This window comes from Saimiri boliviensis, chromosome 17 (genome assembly GCF_048565385.1).
Source record: "Saimiri boliviensis isolate mSaiBol1 chromosome 17, mSaiBol1.pri, whole genome shotgun sequence".
NCBI classification, from domain to species: Eukaryota; Metazoa; Chordata; class Mammalia; order Primates; family Cebidae; genus Saimiri; species Saimiri boliviensis.
This window is the reverse complement of record NC_133465.1, coordinates 69,537,324-69,562,920: the sequence shown is the minus strand read 5'-3', so window position 1 is coordinate 69,562,920 and position 25,597 is coordinate 69,537,324. Positions and strand designations below refer to the sequence as shown.

At 52.1% G+C, this 25,597-nt stretch overlaps 1 protein-coding gene across 1 annotated transcript in view; it reads right to left on the bottom strand.

Annotated features, from left to right (window-relative positions):
* The window catches only part of CCDC40 (coiled-coil domain 40 molecular ruler complex subunit), a 63,267-nt gene that overhangs the window by 31,029 nt on the left and 6,641 nt on the right, over positions 1 to 25,597 (bottom strand). The window contains exons 4-10 of the mRNA XM_039476563.2: positions 23,579 to 23,699; positions 20,930 to 21,096; positions 19,704 to 19,787; positions 19,410 to 19,629; positions 10,154 to 10,311; positions 9,827 to 9,949; positions 4,538 to 4,659 (exon numbers count right to left, since the gene is read on the bottom strand). Of these exons, the coding sequence (XP_039332497.1) occupies positions 4,538 to 4,659; positions 9,827 to 9,949; positions 10,154 to 10,311; positions 19,410 to 19,629; positions 19,704 to 19,787; positions 20,930 to 21,096; positions 23,579 to 23,699 (995 nt within the window). The remainder of the gene's footprint in view (positions 1 to 4,537; positions 4,660 to 9,826; positions 9,950 to 10,153; positions 10,312 to 19,409; positions 19,630 to 19,703; positions 19,788 to 20,929; positions 21,097 to 23,578; positions 23,700 to 25,597) is intronic.

Here is a 25,597-nt window from a genome sequence, read left to right as displayed (position 1 = left end):
GTGACAGGTGTGACCCACAGCCTTGTGTCTGGGGACACTCTTTTTTTGTTTTGTTTTTGAGACAGGTTCTGGCTCTGTTGCCTAGGCTGGAGTGCAGTGGCACCATCTCACCTCACTGCAGCCTCGACCCCCTGGGCTCAAGCAATCCCCCACCCAGCCTCCCAAGTAGCTGGGACCACAGGTGCACACCACCACACCTGGCTACTTTTTATATTTTAGAGACAAGATCTTACTAGGCTGCCCACGCTGGCCTTGAACTCCTGGGCTAAAGGGATCCTCTTGCCTCAGTCTCCCCAAGCACTGGGATTACAGGCATGAGCCACTGTGCCCAGCCGTGGGGCACATTTGAAATGGGGTGTTACTCTGTCTTTGGTCTGTGGCCTCAAGTGCTGGGTCACCAGTGTCCTTAGGTATATAGGCCATTGGTGGTGACCAGGCCCCACCTGCCAGACCCCAGGCCAGAAGGAGGCCTGCTGGGGACACTGTGGCAAAACCCACACCCAGCCTATCCACTGCCCTCCACTCCTTCCTCCCCTGTCAACTGGGGGCAAGGACAGTGTCCCCTTTAAGAGGCCACACCAGACCAAGCTCCGCCTGGGGCCTATCACCCGGGAAACTGAACTCTCCGCCTGCTGCCTGGCTCTGATCCTGCGTTCACAGTGGCCCCCATCCTGCCCTCCCTCCCTAGGGCAGGCTCCAACACTCCGTGCCAAGGGGAAGAGCCTTTGAGGAATCGTCTCTGCCATCATCAGGACTGAGGGAAAAGGAAGTCTGGGAGATTAGCACCAGCCCTTCAGCGTTCTTGGGTCGATTTAAACAGGAAACAGAGTCACATGTTTCATGTTTCCCCTGAACTTTCATGACAGTGTGCAAAGCCCCCACAAAAGCAGGGAAGACAGCAAGAAAAAGCAGCGAGACAGGCACAGCGTCTGAGCTGAGCTTGCAGCTTGTGTGTGAGACTCGGGGGCAAGATTATGGTTACCCCCCCACCTCCACCCAGCAAATTCCCCCCCCCACCACCAAGGACATGGAAGTCAGACTGTCTTCAAAGCGTTCGGTCATAGACTCGACATCAGAGACGTAAAGGCACAGGAAAGGAGAAAGGGTGAAGTTTGGCTGGAACCTAATCAAAGGTATGAACTTATCTGAAAAAATGCCAGGATGTCAGGAGGGAGGAGGGGTGGGGCATTGAATGGAAAAGGCAGCAAGGTCAGGGCGAGCGCTGCTGGGGGGACACCTCCCTCCCATGTGGACAGACCGGCCAGGCACTCCGGGGAGAAGCGGGAAGCAGGCGGGGCCAGGGCCGAGGCACCCCGTCCCCCAGCTAGTCCCTGAGCAGTGGCCTGTGGCATCTGTTCCTGGGTCCTCCCCCACAGATTAGAATCGGCTAGTCCCAGCCTGGAGCGTTTGGTTCTTCTGTGTTCATATTTCGTCATGCCCGTGAATGGGCTGTTATTCTCAGGTACATGTCAGACGCTGGTAAGCTTCATTCATGTAAACTAGCTCCAGGACATGCATGCCTTCTCGGTGTGATGCCAGACCAAGCTTCTGAGCCAGGGGTCCTGCCCCACGGGGATCTGACAGGGTGAAGGCTCCGCAAATGCCCAGATGGCCATCAGCGTACTGGCCTGGCATGCACTGTCCCAACCACCAGCCAGGGATGTACCATTTTCGAAGACACTCTGTACATCCAAACATCTCAAAGTCAGTATTCGAGGCGTAGTTCAGTCTGCACCCCTAGCCTGGAAGCCCTGAGCAATGTAATAATTTCTTTCTGTAACGATGGCCCTGACCTGTTAAACCTGTCTTCAAGTTGCTTCTTCAAATCTATCCGGGTGCAAACAGCAAATCTCTGCAATTACAGTTGACACTTCTCACACTGTCACACGGCCTGACCTTTTAAAACACTGGCCGGGCGCTGTGGCTATCACCTGTGATCCCAGCACTTTGGGAGGCTGAGGTGGGTGGATCATCTGAGGTCAGGAGTTGAAGACCAGCCTGGCTAACATAGCGAAACCCCGTCTCTACTGAAAATACAAAAATTAGCCAGGTGTGGTGGTGTAATCCCTGCTACTAAGGCGGCTGAGGCAGGAGAATTGCTTGAACCCGGGAGGGAGAGTGAGCCGAGAAGGCACTCCAGCCTGGGGGACAGAGTGAGACTCCATCACAAGAAAAGGAAAACAAATACAACATGGGCCTCACTCCCCCCGGGGCCCCGGCGCCCCCAGCCGCAGGTGGAGTCGGAGGCTCTCTCGCTCGCCGTGAAGTGTTTGTGCGCGTACATATTTCGCCAAAATATTAACTCAACATTCTGTGCATGCGCATTTTATAAAACAAGGTGTCTGTTTTTTTCATCGATCAGACTGGCACAATCCTAAAGTGTGACAACATGCTGAGCTGTCAGGGGACTTTGAAACACTGCTGCCGGGGGTGTGACTGTCACAATCCTACTTAGCAATACCTGCTAGACCCAGAAATTGCAGGCTTGATGGCTAATACAAAAAAAAAAAAAAATCATACAGCAACCTGTGGAGCATAGCGTTCCTGGACCTGGTCATCTACAGCAGCACCGCAATCAAACAGGAACATGGGCACCGCAGATGCCCTGGTCAGGAAGCTCCCCGCAGAAGTACCCCAGTGGAACACCAGGTGGTGGAAAGGCGGGAGTGAGCAGTGTTCATATTTTGACCTGGGAAGCGCTCCAGGCCGTGTGGTGAAGCGGAAAGAGGAAGGCGCTCCCCAGAGCGAAGGAGGAGAGGGCTGTGGATGGACACGTGCGCTTTCTTTGGGCTGCAGAGACGTTAGGGAGGGAATCCCAGCCAACCGGGAGCCTTGCCTGTCGTGGGAGGCGGTGCTAGTGACTGCAGGGCCGGGGAGGAGGAGACCTGATCCCATGGGATTTTTACAATGTTCGTAACCCAAAGGAAGCCACATCGCTGAGGGCAATGGGGACGGTTTGCAGAGAGGACACTTGGTCTGGGAGGCAGGGGACAGCTGGACCACAGGAACGTGGCAGAGGGAGCACCTCCCCCTAGGGACCCTGCAGGGTTCACAGGCCAGGCGCTGGGCCCTCAGAGGGAACCCCGGCCTTGACTTCCCTCATGGTCTGAGGCAGCTGACTCGCGTAATTAAACGGTCAGGTATTACGTCCTAGCATTGGGCCAGGAGGAAAAAGCCAAAAGCCACCCACGTGGGCAGACAGCCAAATCCTCTCTTGTCCGGGTGTGCAGGCAACCCCGGCTGCCTTGCCCAGCCACAGCTGGCTCTGGTTCCTCTACCTGCATCTTTACAGGGGGACCAATCTTCAGCCAAGCATCATCGCCTGTATTAAGCCACAATGACTCAGGAAGTGAACGAAATGAGTTTTGTTTCCTTTTTAAACAGAGTCTTGCTCTGTCGCTAGGCTGGAGTGCAGTGGTATGATCTTGGCTCACTGTAACCTCTGTCTCCCGGGTTCAATCGATTCTCCTGCCTCAGCCTCCCGAGCAGCTGGGACTACAGGTGTGTGCCACCATGCCTGGCTAATTTTTTTTTTTTCTTTTTGCATTTTAGTAGAGACAGGGTTTCACCAAGTTGGCCAGGATGGTCTTGATCTCTTGACCTGGTGATCCACCTGCCTCAGCCTCCCAAAGTGCTGGGATTATAGGCGTGAGCCACCATGCCTGGTTATGAGTATTTTTAATCCAACATCATTCATTTGAAAATGTCTTGGTCTGAACACTTTAAAAAACAGAACGGTTTCATTTCGTTTCTTCAATCACAGGATTCAAAAGGAAAAGCATCTCCCAACTGTGTGATGACCGCCAAGCTGGCTGCCTGGCTGTGGAGCTGGAGGGGCCAGCCAGTCCCTTGTTCCCTTGTCCAGCGAGCCTTTCTTGAGCACTTGCTGTATGCCAGGCTCTGTGCTGGGCACTAGGGGTGGAGCCTATGACAGGTACAGGCAAATCGGAAGCTCAGTGGGTGAGCCACACACCACTGCAGCTCCCAGCTTCTGCTTTCTGGGTCCCGAGACATGGTCACCCTGGTGGTTTTAGGAATGAAGGCAGCACCTGTGTCCCCAGCGCCCTGCCCCAGGCCACACATCCACCCCTAGAAGTGATGGGATGCCCGGAGGAGGCCTCTCCCTCCCCTTCCTTTGGAGATTAAAAACAGGATTTTGGTTGGAAGGCAGCCCTCGGGCAGAACAGTTGGGAAGGGATGGGGTTTCTGCACTCAGTGGTGATACTGCAATTCAAAGGGACGCCTTTACCTCCCAAAGTACCTTTCCCTTTACCCTGCACTCTCTGTTTCTACTTAATCCTACCAGGAAACCTGAGCAGCGGAGCCTTGCTCCTCTGTGCCATGGCGTGTTTGAAAGGATTTACGAATTGCTGAAATCTTATGGAACAAAAGCTTTCCAGACGGAAGCCCGGGCCGGGGTTCCAGGTGCACCCTCTGTCCCAGAGATCTGGGGGACCCAGAGAGAGGGGGCGTGGGGCAGGCGTGCTGCAGACCCCCGGGTTCCCGCACGTCGTCCCCACCCATGGCCCGGCAGTACCTGAGCGCCTCCAGCACCGCCCTGTGTGCCTCGTCACGGTGCTTCATGCCCACCAGGCTGGTGCCCCACTGCTGCAGGATGCGCCTCTTCTCCATGCTGATGGCGTCGATCTCCGTGCAGGCCTGCAGCCAACAGGGGACGGGGCAGGGACGGCTGTCTCAGCTCATCTGCCAGCAAAGCCCAAGGACGCCAGAGCCCAACATCCTTGCATCTGCCTCTTCTCCCTGGATTGCTGGTGCTCTCCTTTCTCATGCATCTGCAGAGGGGCCAACATGGCCCGAACGTAGCTTTCAAGAAAACCTGCACCTGCTTCCAGCCTTTGCTCAGTGCTTGGGAATGAGGAGGAGGCGGGTAGGGAGGAAGAGGAAGGAGGAGGGGGATGATGAAGGAGGGAGGAGGGGGAGGGGGAGGAGGGAAAGGAGGAGGGGGATCCTGGCCAGCATCCGTGAAACACCTGCTATAGCCCAGACACCACATGGGGCTAGCGGTGTCATTGATTCTGACTGAGGTCCCACAGAATGGGTCCAACACCACTTCCTGTAGGGACCCCACAATGGAAGGAGGTGTTTGTCTCGAGAATGACCAGGGCTGGATGCTCTCGTCTAGCCGGGAGAAGCAGGGCTGCCTAGACTGGGACTGAGGAGGCAGGTCAGGAGGCTGAGCGGAGGCTGGAAATCGTGGAGGGTGGCGTGCGGGGGCGGTGAGGGGCCAACTGCCGGAAGGGCCTGGGCCCCTGTAGGGGAGGGGCTTGAAAATGAGGTGGGTGGTCCGGGAATTCACTCCAAGGGCAGGAGGAGTTCGTCTGTGCTCAGGGCACGGAGGGTAAGGCTGGCACGGCTGCCCGGGCTGAATCTCACCCACGGTGCCTCAGTGTCCCCAGCTGTGACATGGGTACTGCAGCGGCACCTACTCCCTGGGGCTGCCGGGTCAAGTGAGTTGATGCCGGCATGCCCAGCACGGCCTGGATCTCGGTCTTGTTTTGAGTGACGTTTGGGATTCTTGATAAGTCATCCCTCATGCAAGCGTGGTGACTTTAGCAAGCTGGCGGCCCGAGCCAGCCAAAGGGCATCCCGGGGAATGCCGAGGCCCAGGAGTATCTGCGCGCCACAACACCTAGACAAGCCTGGTGGACAGTGACGGAAGCCACAGTGCGCTGGAACACCACGGGGGGCCGAGGGCAGCGCCCGGCATGAGAGAGGCCGCCGCCTGGGAGACACCGCGCTGGGCTGTGAGGGTTTCTGAACCATCAATTCATGATGACATAACCTAAAATGCTGTGAGTTAAGGGTACCACCGTGAGGGGCCTTTTTTTCCCCTCTCACAGATGCTGACTTAGGATTATTGCGAAGCCTACGAAGGGACATTGTCTATATCCAGGGACTGACTTCCCTTTCCTCTGTAGTTTTTCCTTTCATTTTAGCTGACAGGTTACAACTCTCTGGGGTGCAGAATGATATTTCGACACATGTACAACGTATAATGCTTGAATCAGGGGAATTAGCGTATCAATCACCTCCAACATTTGTTAACAGTTGGGAACACTCAAAATTTTCTCTTCTAGCGATCTGAAAGTGTGTGATAAATTACTGTTAGCTAGGCCAGGTGCAGTGGCTCCCACTTGTAATCTTAGCACTTCGGGAGGCCGAGGCAGGTGGATCGCCTGAGGTCAGGAGTCTGAGACCAGCCTGGTCAGGGGGGTGCAGGTGTCTCTTTGATGCACTGGTTCCCTTTTATTTGGCTAAATGGCCAGTCGTGCTGGGTCACAGTTTCGTTCAGGTTTAAGTTATTCACTAAGGAGGCTGCTCTGTGCCATTGGGCCGTTGGAGCTGGCCCGGGTGGCAAGTGGGGACCCAGACCCAGCAGGATGCACCTTACACAGAGCCTGTTCGGGGCCTCCCCAAGGTGCCCCCGAGGCTGCCAGCCACGCCCTGGTTGACTGAGGTGCAGGCCAAGACGTACCAAGGGCTGTTGGCTTCTGTCACCTGCTGCACTGAGTCCCCAGCTTTTCAAAAATGCAGGTGTTCAGCCTATTCCAATAGAATGTGCAAATAAAAAGAAAATGAAAGTGCTAACAAGCCGACCAGTTAGAGAACCATTTCTAATTTCCTACACCTGCAACTGTGTGTGTGCATGAAGTCACATTCTACACATTTTTTTTTTTTTTTTTTGAGACGGAGTTTCGCTCTTGTTACCCAGGCTGGAGTGCAATGGCGCGATCTCGGCTCACCGCAACCTCCGCCTCCTGGGTTCAGGCAATTCTCCTGCCTCAGCCTCCTGAGTAGCTGGGATTACAGGCACGTGCCACCATGCCCAGCTAATTTTTTGTATTTTTAGTAGAGACGGGGTTTCACCATGTTGACCAAGATGGTTTCAATCTCTTGACCTTGTGATCCACCCGCCTCGGCCTCCCAAAGTGCTGGGATTACAGGCTTGAGCCACCGTGCCCGGCCCCTCTACACATTGTTTTGTAAGCTCCTATTAAAAAATTATTTTTGAGATGGAGTTTGAGTCTTGTCACTCAGGCTGCAGTGCAATGGCGTGATCTTGGCTCACTGCAATTTCCAGCTCCCGGTCCAAGCGATGTCTCAGCCTCCTGAATGGCTGGGATTACAGGAACCCACCACCATGCCTGGCTAATTTTCGTATTTTTAGTAGAGATAGGGTTTCACCATGTTGGCCAGGCTGGTCTCAAACTCCTGACCTTGTGATCTGCCTGCCTCAGCCTCCCAGAGTGTTGCGATTACAGGCATAAGCCACCACGCCCAACCCTATTAAAAGTTAATGTATTATGCCCGGTGCAGTGGCTCATGCTTGTAATCCTAGCACTTTGGGAGGCCAAACTGGGGGAATTGCTTGAGGCCAGGAGTTCCCAATCAGTCTGGGTAACCAAAAGGGACCCTGTCTCTACAAAAAGAGTTTTAAAAAATTTAGCAGGGTCTAGTGGCATGTGCCTGTAGTCCTACCTACTTGAGAGGCTGAGATGGGAGGATTGCTTGGGCCCAGAAGTTTGAGGCTACAGTGAGCCAGGATGGCGCCACTGCACTCCAGCCTGCGTGACAGAGTGAGATTTTGTCTCTAAAATATGAAAATAAGAAATTAACATTGTGACAGGTTTCCATGTCAGTAGTGCCGTTTTTGGTGGTGTGGTGTTCTGATGCACAGGAATGTCAGCATTGGTTTCACTAACGCCCTTTCCTTGGGGTTTCTTCCTCCCTCCCTCTCTCCCTCCCTCCCTCCCTCCTTCTTTTTCCCTTTCTTTCTTGTCTCGCTCTGTCGTCAGTCTGATCTTGGCTCACTGCAACCTCTGCCTCCTGAGGTTCAAGCGATTCTCCTGCCTCAGCCTCCTTAGTATCTGGGATTACAGGTACACGCCACCATGCCTGACTAAAATTTTTGTATTTTCAGTAGAGATGGGGCTTTGCCATGTTGGCCAGGCTGGTCTCAAACTCCTGACCTTAGGTGGTCTGCCTGCCTCAGCCTCCCAAAGTGCTGGGATTTTAGGTGTGAGCCACCGCGCCCAGCTCCTCCTCGTCTTTTTCCTGTAAGGTTCCTGCTTTTGGTGTTATGCTTTGAAAGGCCTCCCAGCCCAGGATGATATAAATATTTTCATTTGTTTTCGTCTGGCACATTTCCCCCCCATTTAAATACTTGATTCCATCTGGAATTTATTTTAGTGTCTGGTATGAGGAAAAGATTTAATTTTTTCCCAAATGATTAACCAAATGTCCTGACATCATTGGATGCATAATTCATTAGCTCTCTGCTAATTTATAATCTACTACATTTTTAGGTAAACTCCGTCTTGTTTGGGGGCTCTCTCGGAGGCTTCAACGTCTTGCCTGTCTATCTTTGAAACACATTATTTTAGCGTCTAGAACTTCACTGTTTTGTTTATTTTATTTTAGACCGGGTCTTGCTCCATAGCCCAGGCTGGAGTGCAGTGGTATGATCACAGTTCATTGTAGCTTTGACCTCCTGGGCTCAAGCAATCCTCCTGCCTCAGCCTCCTGATTAGCTGGGAGCACAGGGGCACACCACCATGGTGGGCTAACGTTTTAATTTTTTTTTTGTAGAGACAGGATCTCACCATGTTGCCCAGTTTGGTCTCGAACTTCTGGGCTCAAGCCATCCTCCTGCCTCAGGCTCTCCAAGTGCTGGGATTACAGGTATGTGCCACCTGGCCCAGCTGGAGCTTTATTGTATGCTTTAAGATTTGGTGGGGCGGTGCTAGGGTGACCTGCCATCCTGCTGTGTCCAGGATCCCCTGGGGTTAGCATGGAAAGTCTCTCGTCTTGGGGCCCCTTCAGTCCTGAGCAGACTGGGACAGCTGCTTGCCCTGTGTGAATCTTCCCTTCTAAAACCATTCTTGGATTTTCGGATAAAATTCCGTAATTGCTTTGTTAATTAAGGAATTGTTTGTTCCTGAGATTCTGATTGGGATTCATTCTGATTGAATTGTATCTGCAGCTGGAGAGAACGTTGCTGCATAACGCCCAGCCCAGGCCCTCCCTTTACCCTGGGAGCCCAGCGTGCTCATCCGCTGCTTCAAGTCCTCTTCCTTCTCTTCCAGTAAAAGTTCATTGCCTGGGCATGGTGGCTGACGCCTGTAATCCCAGCACTTTGGAGGTTGAGGTGGGTGGATCACTTGAGGTCAGGAGTTCGAGACCAGCCATGTCATTCCTGCGCTCGTGAATACAGATGGTGACTCACATATTTTCTTTAAGTTGCAGTAACTTTGGTTTCTGGTGCTGTCACTACGGACCTGAATCTGGGGCCGAGAGGGAGCAGCTTCCACCCGCTTTGTCACCTCCACTCCCTACTCTGCCTGGCGCAGAGATGCAGGTGCCACCCCATAGGCCGGCTGCCCATGGGGCTGAGAATTGTTAGAAAGACTTCAGCCCTCCCAACAAGAGGCCCCGGCAGGCTAAGGAACTTGCTAAGCATCCCCCCCAGAAAGGTGGCCTTGGCGGTCATGAAGAGATTCGAGTACCCGAATCCCTGGGAGGCCTCCGTCACCCGCTAGCCAGGGAAGGAGCAGGAACCAGGCCATCCACGGGTCGGTCTACTGCGGCCCCGCCCTGGGGCGGGCTAGATGCTCGCAGATGCCGAAGGTGATGTGCAGGTGTGCAGGGCCCAGCCCTTAACCTCCAGCTTGCTGGCTGGAGGGGGACAGTTGGCTGCGGTCACTCATCCTGCAGGCAAGCGGGTGCAGTCTGATAGCCCCACCAGCGCCCCGGGCACGGGCACTCGCTGGTGCGTCAGCCATGAGAGCGGTGGGACTGCTCGTACCTCACTCACTGCTTTCCTTAAAATCCGGGTGTCCTCAGCTTGGGCCAAGTACTGAGCCTCAAACAGGGCGACGTCTTCCTCCAGCCGCTGGGCTCGAGCGGTGAGCTGGTCCACATACAGGTCCTGGGAAACAGGATGAGACGAAGCCCCGTCGGGAGGTGTCGGTGGCTGAGGGCCGGACTCCACCAACCCTCAATACAAGTCGACGCCCCCCAGGCCGGCCGCCACCCCTCCGGCCAGGAGCCTTCACGAGGGTGCCACAGCTGAGCCCCTTTGGAAGCTCCATGGTCTGGAGATTATGAGACGTGTGCTGGGTTTGCAGAATACCTGCTTTTTCTTCTCGATTTCGGCCTGCGCCCTCTCCGCCTCGGCCTTCTTCACCACCTGCTTCATCACGCAGACGTCGTCACGCAGGTCCTGGTCGATGTTTTGCATGTAGAAGAGTTGCAGGGCCAAGTTCTCCATCTCAGTCTGCAGAGCTGCCACTGCACGTGCAGGGGGAGAGAGAGCGACAGGCTGTCCCAGCGTCCCTACTCCACGCAAAGACCCAGGAGGAGGCAGGGAACAGCACTCTGGGCACCCCTCACCCCATTTTCTTTGAGATGGAGTTTTGCTCTTATTGCCCAGGCTGGAGTGCAGTGGCACGATCTCGGCTCACTGCAACCTCCGCCTCCCAGGTTCAAGCAATTCTCCTACCTCAGCCTCAAGAGTAGCTGGAATTACAGGTGTGCACCACCACGCCCGGCTAACTTTGTATTTTTAGTAGAGACAGGGTTTCTCCACATTGGCCAGGCTGGTCTCAATCTCCCAAACTCAAGTGGACCACCCACCTTGGACTCCTCCCAAAGTGCTGGGATTACAGGCGTGACCCACGGCGCCTGGCTGCCTCTTGCCATTTTTGGGTAAGACTGGAAAAATGCCTTTAAACTATCAGGACCCAGACTTTGCCAGCAAAGGGTTTACAATCTGATGGAAGAGACAGAAATCTGTGGAATCTACATCCACAAATTGCAGCAAGCTGTTCCACTGCCCACCATGCCTCACGGATCCGCCCGGTGGTCTGAGGATACACCGAAGGAGTGTCCTTACTCAGTGGTGGGAAGCCTTCAGGTTGTCTGGGTAGGTTCCTTACCACTGAAAGGCTGGCAACTGCAGATGGAGTCTCAAGTGCCCCTGGAGGTGACCAGGGCATCCAGGGCAGGCTGAGCTCCACGGACGTCCCTGTATTGACACTTCCCCACGAGGACAGAGAGGACCCGGCTGGAAGAGGCAGCACCTTCCATCCAGCCCTGAATTAAGTGACAGATTTATGTCAGTGCTCTCAGAGGAGGTCAAGGCCCGAGGAACGGGTTCCTTTATCAAAACTTGCAGGCGATGGATTTATAAAGCTACGGTGCAATTTACTGAGGAAGCCAGGCCCGGGCAGCACTTGCTCGCGGCACAGAGCTCTCCTTTCCAGTGGCTGGATCTAAACAGAAAACTGAATCACAGGTCAAAAGGCTGCCGGAGACATACCATCCTGGAGCCGGGTGTTCTCGAAGAATAGAGCTTAAACTTGCAAAACCATTTTGGCTGGGTGTGGGGGCTCACACCTGTAACTCCAGCACTTTGGGAGGCTCAGGTGGGTGGATCACTTGAGGCCAGGAGTTCAAAACCAGCCTGGACAACATGGTGAAACCCTGTCTCTACTCAAAATACAAAAATTAACCAGGCGTGGTGGCACACACCTGTAATCCCAGCTACGCAGGAGGCTGAGGGGTGAGGACTGCTTGAACCTGGGAGACAGAGGTTGCAGTGAGATAAGATCACACCACTGCACTCCAGCCTGAGACTCTGACTCAAAAAAACAAATAAACAAAAAGTGGTGCGTCAGGTGCAGTGGCTCATGCCTGTAATTCTAGCACTTTGATTGGGCCAAGGCAGGCAGATCACCTGAGGTCAGGAGTTCGAGACCAGCCTGGCCAACATGGTGAAACCTTCTCTCTACTAAAAATACAAAAATAGGCTGGGCACAGTGGCTCACACCTGTAATCTCAGCACTCTGGCTGAGGTGGGCGGATCACGAGGTCGAGAGATCGAGACCATCCTGGCCAACATGGTGAAACCCCGTCTCCACTAAAAAATACAAAAATTAGCTGGGCATGGTGGCACGTGCCTGTAATCCCAGCTACTTGGGAGGCTGAGGCAGGAGAGTTGCTTGAACCCGGGAGGCGGAGGTTGCAGTGAGCCGAGGTCGCACCACTGCACTTCAGCCTGGCGCCTGGCAACAGAGCGAGACTCTGTCTCAAAAAAAAAAAAAAAAAAAAAAAAAAAAAAAAAAGCAACCTGTGCATTAATATAGTTTGCAGTAGCTAAATTCCAAAGTAAATTTCCTTTAAGTTCTTTGAGGACCTGCTATTCTTAAACATGTCTTTCCTTATCTTTCCTTTTCAAAATTGTCTTGGATATTCTTGTGCATTCAGTCTTCTCGGTGAATTTTAAAATCTTGTTGAGAATAAAGTGTTCTTGTTAGTTGTTTTCTGAGACAGGGTCTCACTTTGTCACCCAGGCTGGAGTGCAGTGGCGAGATCATAGCTCATCGCAGCTTCGACCTCCTGGGCTTACCTCAGCCCCTCATGTAGCTGGGACTCCAGGCACATGCCACTATGCCTGGCCCATTTGTTATTTTTTGTATTTTTTGCAGAGATGAGGTTTCACTGCGTTGCCCAGACTGGTCTCGAACTCCTGAGCTCAAGAGGTCTTGCTGTGTTGCCCAGGCTGGTCTCAGCCTCCCGAATTGTTGGCACTACAGGCGTGGGCCTCTGTACCTGGCCTGAGGTACTTTCTATGTTTTGCGGTGGAATGTCCACAGCACACGCTTCTAAGGAACAGAAAATGAGGAACAAAGCAGTAGGTATAATATGCAGTCATTTAAGTTAAAGAGAGAGAGAGAGAAATACACATACACACACCCTTGTGACTTTGCTTATAGATGCAAAAATATCTCAAAAAAGATTCCACAAGGGCTGGCCAGGGTGGCTCGTACCTGTAATCCCAGGACTTTGAGGGGCCAGAGCCAGAAGATCCCGTGAGCCCAGCCCAGGAATTCAAGACCAGCCTGGGCAACACAGCAAGACCCTCTCTCCACACAAAAAAATATATATGTAGAAAAATAAAAAATTAGCCAGGCCTGGTGGCACGTGAGTAGTCCCAGCTACTAGGGAAGCTGAGGTGCAAGGATCACTTAAGGCTGGGAGTCTGGGGCTACACGCCACTGCACCCCAGCCTGGGCAACAGAGCGAGATGCTGTCTCGAAGAAAACAAAACCAAAAATAATCCACAAGAATCTCAGTTGCGTCTGTGGCGGGCCCTGGTGGCTGGACTGGGACGGGGTAAAGAGAGGAAAACTTCCTTTTCATTGTAGCGCTCTTGAACTCTGAATTGTTACTTCTCCAAAATAAGGAAATAATTATGTCAAATAAATTTAAGTTCACTCAAAACACCTCACCGTGGTCGGTAGCGTGAACTGCACTGGATTTATTTAATTTGGAGGGAAATGGGGTTTTTATATCACACATCGTCCCAGCGGGTAACCTGGGCACTCCATTTATTTAAATCTGTTTTACGAACTTTCATAGACCGTATTGCTTTTCTTTACATAGGCTCACTCATTCCTTGTTGGACTTATTTCTAGGTATTTTAGAGTTGTTATAGCTATTATGAATGAGACTTTTAAATAGCTGTAATTCCTAACTATATTACCGGCGTACGAGAAAACTGCAGAGCTGGTATCCAGTTACATTATCAGTTTCTTACTGTTTCGATCAGCTTTTTCTTTTTCTTTTCTTTTCTTTTCTTTTTTTTTTTTTTTTTTTGAGACAGAGTCTCGCTCTGTCGCCAGGTGCCAGGCTGGAGTGCAGTGGCGCGATCTCGGCTCACCGCAACCTCTGCCTCCTGGGTTCAAGCAGTTCTCCTATTTCAGCCTCCCGAGTAGCTGGGCCTACAGGCGTATACCACCATGCCCAGCTAATTTTTGTATTTTTAGTAGAGACAGGGTTTCACCATGTTGGCTAGGATGGTCTCGATCTCCTGACCCCGTGATCCGCCCGCCTCGGCCTCCCAAAGTGCTGGGATTATAGGCGTGAGCCACCGCGCTTTGTCTTTTTCATTAGCAGAGGCTGAGAATTGCAGCATTTCATTTCCAAGGTCCAGATCTGATTTCTTTGTCTTCTTTTCTTTGCACTGCTGGAGCCTCCATTACAGTTCGGTGTAACTGCTGTGCTAGCAGGCGCCTGCATCTCATTCCTGATTTTAAGTCTAGTCTTTCCCCTGGGTAGCATTTTCTTGATAGTTTCTGATAAATACTGAGAACTTTCCTTCTCTCCTGGTTTGGGATGGATGATGAGTTTTATGAAACACCCATTTGGCACCCACCGAGGAAGCCATTTTCTTCCCCCACCATCCTTTTATTTTTTATTTGTTTTGTTTTGTTTTTTGTTTGTTTGTTTTTTTTTTTTTTGTTGTTTTTTTTTTTTTGAGATGGAGTTTCGCTCTTGTTACCCAGGCTGGAGTGCAATGGTGCGATCTCGGCTCACCGCAACCTCCGCCTCCTGGGTTCAAGCAATTCTCCTGCCTCAGCCTCCTGAGTAGCTGGGATTACAGGCACGCGCCACCATGCCCAGTTCATTCTTTGTATTTTTAGTACAGACGGGGTTTCACCATGTTGACCAGGACGGTCTCGATCTCTTGACCTCGTGATTCACCCGCCTCGGCCTCCCAAAGTGCTGGGATTACAGGCTTGAGCCACCGCGCCCGGCCTCCTTTTATTTTTTAATTTAATTTTTTTTTTTTTTTTTTTGAGACAGAGTCTGGCTCTGTCGGCCAGGCTGAAATGCAGTGGCATGATCTCAGCTCACTGCAACCTCCACCTTCCGGGTTCAAGCGATTCTCCTGCCTCAGCCTCCTGAGTAGCTGGGATTACAGGTGTGTGCCACCACGCCGGGCTAATTTTTGTATCTTTAGTAGAGATGGGGTTTCATCATGTTGGCCAGGCTGGTCTCAAACTCCTGACCTCAGGTAATGTGCCCGCCTTGGCCTCCCAAAGTGCCAGGATTACAGGTGTGAGCCACCGTGCCGGGCCTCCATCCTTTAATTTGTAAATATAATGCATTAAATTAGTGGATGTTTAAATTGTGAAGTATTCCTGTGTGAATTCCAGAAGTAAATTCTACTTAATTTGCTCACATTTTGTTCAGGATTGTGAGGCCGAACTAGTTTCCTGTTGATAGGCTGTCTGCGTTTGCAGCCAGCCTTTCACTAACCCTTGCAGGACCAGCTTGCCGGGAGTTTCTGGAATCTTCTCTCCCCTGGAGCTTTGATAACACAGGAAGTGTTTGATCCTTGAAAGGTTCCTAGGAGGCTTCCATAGTACCTTCCAATATGAGTACATTTAGGGAAAACAGATTTTTGACCGCATTTTCACTTTTCCATGATGAAACCAGGACGATGCATAGCTTTCTTGAAATTAAAAACAAAACCAAAAACCCTCCCCCAAAGGTGTCCTCGTTCCCAGCACTATCTGCATGACCTCCTCTTCCTTGTCAGAGAAGCCAGCAGTGTATAAGCTTAACTGGTCATTTAAAAAAAAGCAGTTTTATTTATGAAGTCAATTCATTTTTGATTTATTTCATCAGCTTCTGGTTTTGATCCTTATTGGTTTCTTTTTCTACTTCTTTCAGCTTATTGGCCTCTTTTTTAGCTTCTTGAATAGAATATCCGTTTTCAGGCTCGTTGGCGGAAATGTAAATAAACTGTCATGCGTTTTGTCTGGGCAGATCTGGCTGCAGATGAAGTCTTCACATGTGGACTTCCCGTTGTCATTAATTTCCACAGTCTGTAACTGGCGTGTAGGTCAAATGCTAACGATCCTTCTCCCTAAGAATTCTGTACGCATTGGGAGGCTGAGGGGGGCAGATCATGAGGTCAAGTGTTCGAGACCAGCCTGACCAACATGGTGAAACCCCCGTCTCAACAAAAATACAAAAATTAGCCGGGGATGGTGGCGTGTGCCTATAGTCCCAGCTACTCGGGAGGCTGAGGCTGGAGAATCACTTGAACTCGGGAGGCAGAAGTTACAGTGAGCGAGATCACGCCACTACACTCCAGCCTGGGTGATAGAGCAAGACTCCGTCTCAAAAAAAAAAAAAAAAAAAAATTCTGTATGCATTGACATCCTGTGATTTACATTTAAGATCTGTCCTGGCTACATGTTAGCATCATCTGGAAGCTTCAGGGTAAAAAGGAAAGCTAGAACCAGTCAATGCCTGGTCCTTCCCAGAACAAATCAGTCTGCAACCTGGGCTGGGCTGGGTCCTGACAGTTCTGAGCTCTCCCTGGTTCCTCCAAGGGGCAGCTGATGGAGACCTTGATTAAAGTGCAGCCCAGGCCGGGCCTCAATGGCCATCTGGGTTTTCCCGCCTAGAAGCCTGCAGCGTTTTTACTTTTGCTGTGGAATTTGGAACTCCCACCAGCTATGTCTGGGCAGGCGTATTTTCTCCCCCAGCTGCATGGTCAGCCACGGTCTTTACATCTGCAGATCCGTCCTTCCTGAGCTCACGCGTCTGTTCTCCGCTGCCTCTCATCTCCGGAAACCTCTGTCTTACAGATGTGGATTTGGTTTTCCTGATCTATTGTCTGTGTCTTTTGTCTCCTGCTCAAGCTGTCCATCATTTTGGGTTTTGCTTTATTTATAGGGAGGACCCTCAAACTGGCTTTTTAGTTAAGAAATTCAGTTTCAACTGCACTCAGTTATCTAGTGTCTTTTGAGGGGACGATGATTATGTTTTTAAATTCCACGTACCCCTTTTCCTAACACTTTTTCTCTTTATGGATGAAGCGCCCTCTGCAATCTCACGAGACTCCCCGCTGGTGCCTCTGCGTGCTCAGTTTTCGGAATCAGGGCTGGGTTTGCCCGTCTCTCAAGCTCTGTCTCCTCTCAGGTCTGGTGATCTCCGGTTGGCGACTCACATTTTGGAGTGAAGGTTTGGCAACTGTGATGGTGATTACTGAGTGTCAACTTGATAGGATTGAAGGATACAAAGTATTGACCCTGGGTGTGTCCCTGCGGGCGGTGCCAAAGGAGATTAACATTGAGTCAGTGGACTGGACAGGCAGAGTCACCCTCAGTCTGGGTGGGCACCACGTAATCAGCTGCCAGTGAAGCAAGAACATAAGCAGAAAGAGAGACTGGCCTGGCCTCCCAGCCCACATCTTCCTCCCGGGCTGGAGGCTTCCGGCCCTCAAACATCAGACTCCAGGTTCTTCGGTTCTGGAACTCAGACTGGCTCTCGTGCTCTCGAGCCTGCAGATGGCCCGTGTGGGACCGCGCGACCCTGTGAGTTAATGAACTCCCCTTTCTGTCTATGTCTATCCTGTTGGTTCTGTCCCTCTAGAGAACCCTAATACAGTGACTGCTGAGCCCCATCTCCCTCCCAGACGAGGCAGGTGACCGTGGGCTTTCTCCAGGGCTGGACCCCACGTCTCACCTAAGGGGCTGTGCAGGGTCGGCACCCCTGTCAGTGCTGGGACCGTCGCCCAGATTCTTCAGTTCTGAGAGGGCACAGGCGGTGGTGGTTGATGCAGGCGTTGCCGGGTTGAAGAGCCTCGCCTCCGGCCTCTCCCAATCTCCAGGAAGCACAGAGTCCACCAGAGCGTTTGGATCTTTTCAGAATCACACCCGCTCTTTGAGCCCTCGTGGAGGGGAGCCAGCAGGCAGTCCACCCCAGCTCCAGGCCTCCAGCCTCACTGCAGCGCGGGGAGCAGGTGGGGTCATGCGTCCTCCTTCAGGTCGATCTACATTCTATTACTTCTGGGGGATGTGGCTCTTTCATTTCAGCGTGGATGTCATGTTCTTTCCTTTTGGTGTTTTCTATTAATTTGATGGTAACTGGAGAGAAGTTCTTGGGAAGTGCCCACTTACCTTAACTCTGAAATTTCCAGAAACCTCTTCCACTTTTAAGAATTAAAAAGTTTCTTTCCGGGCTGGACGTGGTGGCTCATACCGGTAATCCCAGCACTTTGCGAGGCCGAGACGAGAGGATCACTGAGGTTGGCAGTTCAAGACCTGCCCGACCAACATGGAGAAACCCCGTCTCTACTAAAAATTCAAAATTAGGCAGGCGTCGTGGCACGTCCCTGTAATTCCAGCTACTCAGGAGGCTGAGCCAGGAGAATTGCTTGAACCCAGGAGGTGGAGGTTGCGGTGAGCCGAGATCGCACCATTGCACTCCAGCCTGGGCAACAAGAGCAAAACTCCATCTCAAAAAAAAAAGTTTCTTTTCAGAACGGCGGGGCTGGCCATGCGGTTCTGTTTTTTTCCAGATTCGTGCAGGTCATGCCCCCATTATAAGAGTAATACAGAGTTGAGTGAAGTTGAAAACATCGGAAAGTGTAGACTGAAGTACTCCGTAGCCACAACAGGAAGCCACGGTCCCCAGTCACCTACGTGGCCAGCTCTGTGCAAGGGCGTCGCTTTAGCGGTGATGTGGTATAGCTCGTGCTGTACCCGCACTGTCTCATCCGATCCGAAGCTGCCGGCTGACCTGCCACACACGCCCTGCGGCGGCCGGGCCCTGGCCGTGGTCTCACCCTCGTGTCAGCCTCAGCCTCACTCTGGAACGCGCACCTGTCGAAGCCCCGGCACGCCGGCTCTGCTCCCGCCTCCCAGTCTCGCCTCCCCTCGGAGCTCTGCCGGTTCTGAGTCGCTGCACCCCGGCTGTTAACAGTGTCGGCATTTGCTGCTTTGCCCTACAGGTGGCATTTAACATATTCATGACTGGGCACGATGCCTCACGCCTGTAATCCCAGCACTTAGAAAGTCGAGGAGGGCGGATCACCTGAGGTCAGGAGCTCGAGACCAGCCTGGCCAACATGGGGAAATCCCATCTCTACTAAAAATACAAAGATTAGCCAGGGGTGGTGGCGGGCGCCTGTAATCCCAGCTACTCAGGAGGCTGAGGCGGAAGGCTGGCTTGAACCCAGGAGGTGGAGGTTGCAGTGAGGCAAGATCACGCCACTGCACTCCAGCCTGGGTGACAGAGTGAAACTCTCTCTCCAAAAAAATAACAGATATTTATGTGCCTTCCCTTCCTAAAAAGGGTGGAAACCCCTCCAGGGCACACACACATCTTACTTTTCCTTCTTTTAAATTTTTTTTTTTTTTTTTTTTTTTTTTTCAGACAGAGTCTTGCTCTGTAGCCCAGGCTGTAGTGCAGTGGCACGATCTTGGCTCACTGCAACCTCCGCCTCCCGGCTTCTGGTTCAAGCAATTCTGCCTCAGCCTCCTGAGTAGCTGGGATTACAGGCACGCACCACCATGCCCAGCTAATTTTTGTATTTTTAGTAGAGACGGGATTTCACCATGTTGTCCAGGCCAGTCTTGAACTCCTGACCTCGTGATCTGCCAGCCTTGGCCTCCCAGAGTGTTGTTGGGATTACAAGCCTGAGTCACTGTGCCCGGCCACGTCTTCCTCGTGGCACGTGGGGACGCCCCTGGGGAAAGCCCTCCAGGACCCAGGGGCTGCGTGGGGCCTCCGGGCTGCCTTACGCTTTTTGCGCTCCTCGTTGGCGGCAGCGCGGGTCCTGCTGTGAAGCGCGCGCGCAGTCTGCAGCGCCTCCTCCTCGCGCCTGCGTTCCCTCACCACGAGCGAGTGGTGGTCGTGGATCTTCTCCAGCGCCTTCTGCAGGTGCACCAGGTGCTGCTGCACCTCGTAGAGATTCACCCCCAGCTCCTGCCGCTGGGCTTGGCTCTGCTTGGTGGCCACTACCTGGACCGAACAGGGAAGCAGGGTCACCAGGACGCAGGCATCCGGCCGGGGTGGGAGGCTGGACGGATACACACCAGCTCTTGAAGGTCCAGTTTCAGCTTTTCGATCTGTCGGTTCAGGTAGTTCTTCAGGGCAGTCTGGAATCTTATCATCAGGGGCTAGAACAACAGAAAAGCACTTGTGGTTACCTTCCTGGTTGCCCTCCTGCCCCTCCCAGGGCTCAGCCAGGTGGCCACAGGTCTCCCTCTGGACAGGCACACCGACTTCCATGCGGAGGGCTCCCCGCTTCTGCTTGGGACTCATACTCTGGAAGCCACAAATTAAAGGCACCTCATGGTCTCATCTCAGGCCCTTGCAGAGCTGGGCGCATATTTTGGCAAAATGATGGTGAGCTGGGCCGGAGGGTGGGGTGGAGCAGTGGTCTGGGGAGAGGACTTCCCCATGCAGCCCCAGCATCTTCCTGCAGCTCCCGGGGCTCTGCAGCTTTCCTGATGGGGGAATGAAATCAACATCTGCCTTTCCCCTTGCCAGTGGGTGGGGTGGGGAGCTGTGATCCAATTGGTACCCTCAAAGCAGTGGCTGCCAAGATGGGCACTTTTACCCCTTACCCACACTCCCAACATTCGGCACTGACTGGGGAGACTTTTTTTTTTTTTTTTTTTTTTTGAGGTGGAGTCTGGCTCTGTCACCCAGGCTGGAGTGCCATGGCACAATCTCGGCTCACTGCAATCTCCACCTTCCAGGTTCAAGCGATTCTCCAGCCTCAGCCTCCCGAGTAGCTGGGGTTACAGGTGCCTGCCATCACGCCCGGCTAATTTTTATTTTTGCATTTAAAGTAGAGACAGGGTTTCACCATGGGGGCCAGGCTGGTCTCGAACTCCTGACCTCTAATGATCCACATGCCTTGGACTCCCAAAGAGCTAAGATTACAGGTGTGAGCCACCACGCCCAGCCTAGAGACATTTTTGATGGTCACAACCAAGGAGGGATGCTCCTGGCATGTAGTGGTGGGGGGCTCAGGGTTGTTGTTCAACACCATGCAAGGCACAGAGCAGAAGGACCCGGCCCCAGAGGGTGGCGGTGCTGGGGCTGAGAAACACAGGCCTTAGACGTACGAACCTCAGAGGAGACTACCCTATGAAGTGGCAGGTCAAACAGCACTGATCAATGGTGCAGTGAACGGGCGAGATACAAGTACGGTATTTAGGATCAGGAGTGGGCCACAGTGCAGGCGGAGAAAGCAGCCTGCGTCCCTCTCCATCTGTGCAGGCAAAAGCAAAACCTGGGAAAGCTTCCTTACGTGGTCTGGGTCCAAAACCACCAGTTGGGACCCTTCATCTTCTGCTTCCTGGTCACTCCCTTCGGACTCCGTTCTCTCCGCCACGGCCCCTTCCTCAATGCTGGACTGCTGGATCTGGTCCCTGGACTCTGGTAGGTCTCCTTCCCTGGCGGGGGCATCGGGCTCCCCTGGGGGGTCAATGCGGGAGGGACAAAGACGCCATTGCAGAGCTGCTGGAGAGAAGGCTCAGTGATTCTTTTTTTGTGTTTTTTTTTTTGAGATGGAGTCTCGCTCTGTCACCCAGGCTGGAGTGCAGTGGCACGATCTTGGCTCACTGCAACATCCGCCTCTTGGGTTCAAGCGATTCTCCTGCCTCAGCCTCCTGAGTAGTTGGGCCCACAGGTGTGCACCCCCACGCCTGGCTAATTTTTGTATTTTTAGTGGAGGCAGGGTTTCACCATATTGGCCAGACTGGTCTCGAACTCCTGACCTCGTGATCTGCCTGCCTCAACCTCCCAAAGTGCTGGGATTACAGGTGTGAGCCTCCACGCCCAGCCAAGGCTCAGTAATTCTATTCTGGGGCATCAAGGGCACAGCAGCTGTCATGCCTCAGGCAGCATGATGGGTAAAACATCCGAACATCCTGTGGGTCAGAAACGTCATTCACCGAATCATATGTTCACAGACTCAACATATTCCAGAGAAAGGGTCCCATTTTAAAGGTACGCAGGAAGGAAATTATTTTTGAGAGGCTTTTTTATACATAAACAGTGAATAGAAAGATAGTCACTTAACTAATAGATTATATTTGAAAATTGTCTTTTTTTTTTGAGACGGAGGTTTGCTCTGTCACTCAGGCTGGAGCGATCTTGGCTCACTGCAACCTCTGACTCCCAGGTTCAAGCAATTCTCCTGCCTCAGCCTCCTGAGAAGCTGGGATTACAGGTGTGCCCCATTATGCCCAGCTAATTTTTTGTTTTTAGTAGAAACGGGGTTTCACCCTGTTAACTAGGATGGTTTCAATCTCCTGACCTTGTGATCCACCTGCCTCAGCCTCCCAAAGTGCTGGGATTACAGGTGTGAGCCACTGAGCCCAGCCTGAATTTTTTAAAAAATGTGAACCAGCTGATAAGACTGCACAAGACGCCGGGTGCCGTGGCTCAGGCAGGGTGTGGTGGCTCACGCCTGTAATCCCAGCACTTTGTGAGGCCAAGGCGGGTGGATCATGAGGTCAAGAGATCGAGAGACCATCCTGGCCAACATAGCGAAACCCCGTCTCCACTAAAATACAAAAATTAGCTGGGCATGGTGGTGTGCACCTGTAGTTCCAGCTACTTGGAGGCTGAGGCAGGAGAACTGCTTGAACCCGGGAGGTGGAGGTTGCAGTGAGCCGAGATCACACCATTGCACTCCAGCCTGGCGCCTGGCGACAAAGTGAGAGACTCTGTCTCAAAAAAAAAAAAAAAAAAAAAAAAAAAAAAGACTGCAAAAGAAAGGAAATAATAAATAATAAATGAGGCTCTAGTTTTGGCTTTTCCACGCTTCCAGGTTGCAGAGATCCCTGTTCTGTTTTTTACTTATTTATTTATTTACAGACAGGGTATTGCTCTGTTGCCCAGGCTGGAGTACAGTAGTGCAATCTCGGCTCACTGCAACTTCTGCCTCCTGGGTTCAAGCGATTCTCCTGCCTCAGCTTCCCTCACTCCCTCAGGAATGACGAGTAGCTCGGGTTACAGGTACACACCACTAGGCCCAGCTAATTGTGTGGTTTTTGTTTGTTTGTTTGTTTGTTTTTGAGACAGAGTCTCACTCTTGTTGCCCAGGCTGGAGTGCAGTGGCTTGATCTTGGCTCATTGCAACCTCTGGCTCCCAGGTTTGGGTGATTCTCCTGCCTCAGCCTCCTGAGAAGCTGGGATTACAGGAGCCCATGATCACACCCAGCTAATTTTTGTATTTTTTAGTAGAGACGAGGTTTCACCATGTTGGCCAGGCGGGTCTTGAGCTCCTGACCTCAGGTGATCCACCGGCTTTGGCCTCCCAAAGTGTTGGGATTACAGGTATGAGCCACTGTGCCCAGCCTGCTTTTTCCTAATTTAGATACGTGCTGCTTTTATGTCACTTGCAAGTAATACAAGGTTTTGGACCAACTGCATGTCAGTATCACAGGGAATCTGCAACTTCCTGATCTGCCCTCCCACGTCCACAACGCTGCGATGCCAGGACTATGTAAGAAGACAGGGGTTCTGGAAGCCTTTGAAAGTTCACAGACAGACGTAGGCCTGGGGCTGCTGTCACAGCCCTCCTGCCTCTGAGACCAGGAGGCAGAGAGAAGTGGCCATCAGGGATGGAGCTGGGCATCGTATCTCGGCGAAGGCCGCGTTCTGCCACCTAATTGGACCAGTGCCTTCATGCCCTTAGGGGACCTGCCTGTAAGATAGAGAATGGCCCCTATTTCACCAGTCACTGGTAGGGTTCAGTGAGATCAAACAGTCAGTGCCCACTAAGTGTTATCCATATCTGTTGGTAACATTTTTATCTTTCAGCTCACGGCCACCTGGAAAACGGGTAACCCATGACCCGAGTGGTATCACTTGCACAGAAGGGCCGGTGCAGGTGGCTTCTTGCCAGGGCATGGCGACCTTGGTGGGTGGGGGGTGCGGGGGGCGGCACCTGGCTCCTTAGAGAACTCCTCCAGGTCTGAGGACTCCACGCTGCTCCCCGGGCTCAGCCGGAAGCGGTGCCGTGCGCGCTTCGGGAAGACCTTCGGCGGGGGCTCCTCTGTGGACCCCGTCTACGGGAAGAACCACCCAAATTAAGTCAGCGAGGGCTGAATGGCCACTGAGGAATTATTCAATTTTAATTCATTACCTTTGTGAGTTGTCAGAATCAAAATATAGACACCTCTGTGTTTAAAAAAAACCTGGCCGGGCACGGTGGCTCACTCCCGTAATCCCAGTACTTTGGGTGGCCGAGGAGGGTGGATCTCCTTAGGTCAGGAGTTCGAGACCAGCCTGGCCAACATGGTGAAACCCCGTCTCTGCTAACAATACAAAAATTAGCCTGGCGAGGTGGTGCGTGCCTGTAATCCCAGCTACTGGGGAGGTTGAGGCAGTAGAATTCCTTGAACCTGGGAAGTAGAGGTTTCAGTGAGCCAAGATCACACCACTGCATTCCAGCCTGGGCGACAGAGGGAGACTCCATCTCCAAAAAGAACCCCCCCCACCTCAAAAAACCCTGAAAAACAGAGCTGGGGAAAGCCATTAAGGGAAGGATTTCTCATAACAAAACCTATCACAAAAGACTCTGCAAGACACACAACCTTGCACGAAGGTCATCATAACCTTTCAAAAAAAAAAAAAAAAAACCTTCTGCAAGGACAGCTACCCAGCAACTGCCTGTCCAAACTTGGACTGATGCTACCCTGTCACTCAGCCTTACAGCCAAGGAGAATTATTGCAAAACAATGATGTAATCCTCCTCATTTTTCCTGTATCGACTTTCATCTTCTGAACACAAACAGTTCACTATGGAATCCGGATTCCCAGTGCAGTTCCCTATCCCCAAATAAATATCATTTTCCTTTACAGAACCTCCCTCTGTTTATTTAGGATGATACATTATTCCAAATTTAACATAATCGTTAAAGTAACAGGAAATCATTTGGATGTAAAGATCATTTGACTTTCACAAATGTTCAAAATGGAAAACAACTAACTGTCCCCCCAGAAGGAATTCAGAAGAGGTTTCCCTGGCTCACACCTGTCATTCCAGCACACTGGGGGGCCAAAGCGGAAAGACTGAATGGGGCCAGGAGTTTGAGACAAGACCTGGTCAACATGGCGAGACCCCATCATTAACTAAAATATTTAAAAAGTTTAGACCAGTGTGGTGGTGTGCACCTGTAGTCCCAGCTACTCTGGAGGCTAAGGAGAGGGGACCACTTGAGCTCAGAAGTTGGGGGTTGCAGTGAGCTATGATTGAACACTGCGCTCCAGCCGAGGTGACAGAGTGAGACCCTTACTCTAAAATAATAATAATAATAATAATAATAATAAAGGAGTGGTTTCTGCCTGTCTGGATCTGTAGCTGAGTATAAACACGTGGGCTTGAGAATGCGTGGGTCATGGGATCTTTTGCTCCCACGTGCTGGGCACCGCGAGGGTGGAAGCCACCTGTCTGAGCACCCTCTTCCTGAAAGCATGAAGGAAAGCCTCGGCTCCCGGCCAGGGTCTCCCAAGAGGACTGTTTTCCTCTTCTGTCCTTTCAAAGCAGCCCCCTTTAGGGAAATTTCCATATAAGAAAATGTCTTCCTTTCATAAAAACACCTGGCTCGATTTTAGCTTTATTTATTTACTTGTTTGCTTATTTATTTACTTTTGGGATAGGGTCTTGCTCTGTTGCCCAGGCTGGAGAGCAGGGCTATGATCTCTGCTCACTGCAACCTCCACCTCCTGGGTTCAAGCGATTCTTGTGCCTCAGCCTCCTGAGTAGCTGGGATTACAGGTGCGCGCCACCGCACCTGGCTAATTTTTGCATTTTTAGTAGAAACGGGGTTTCACCATGTTGCCCACGCTGGTCTCGATCTCCAGGCCTCAAGTGATCCACCCGCCTTGGCCTCGCAAAGTGTTGGGATTAGAGGTGTGAGCCACTGTGCCCGGCCTCCGTTTTAGCTTTAAAAGAGACTTTTGC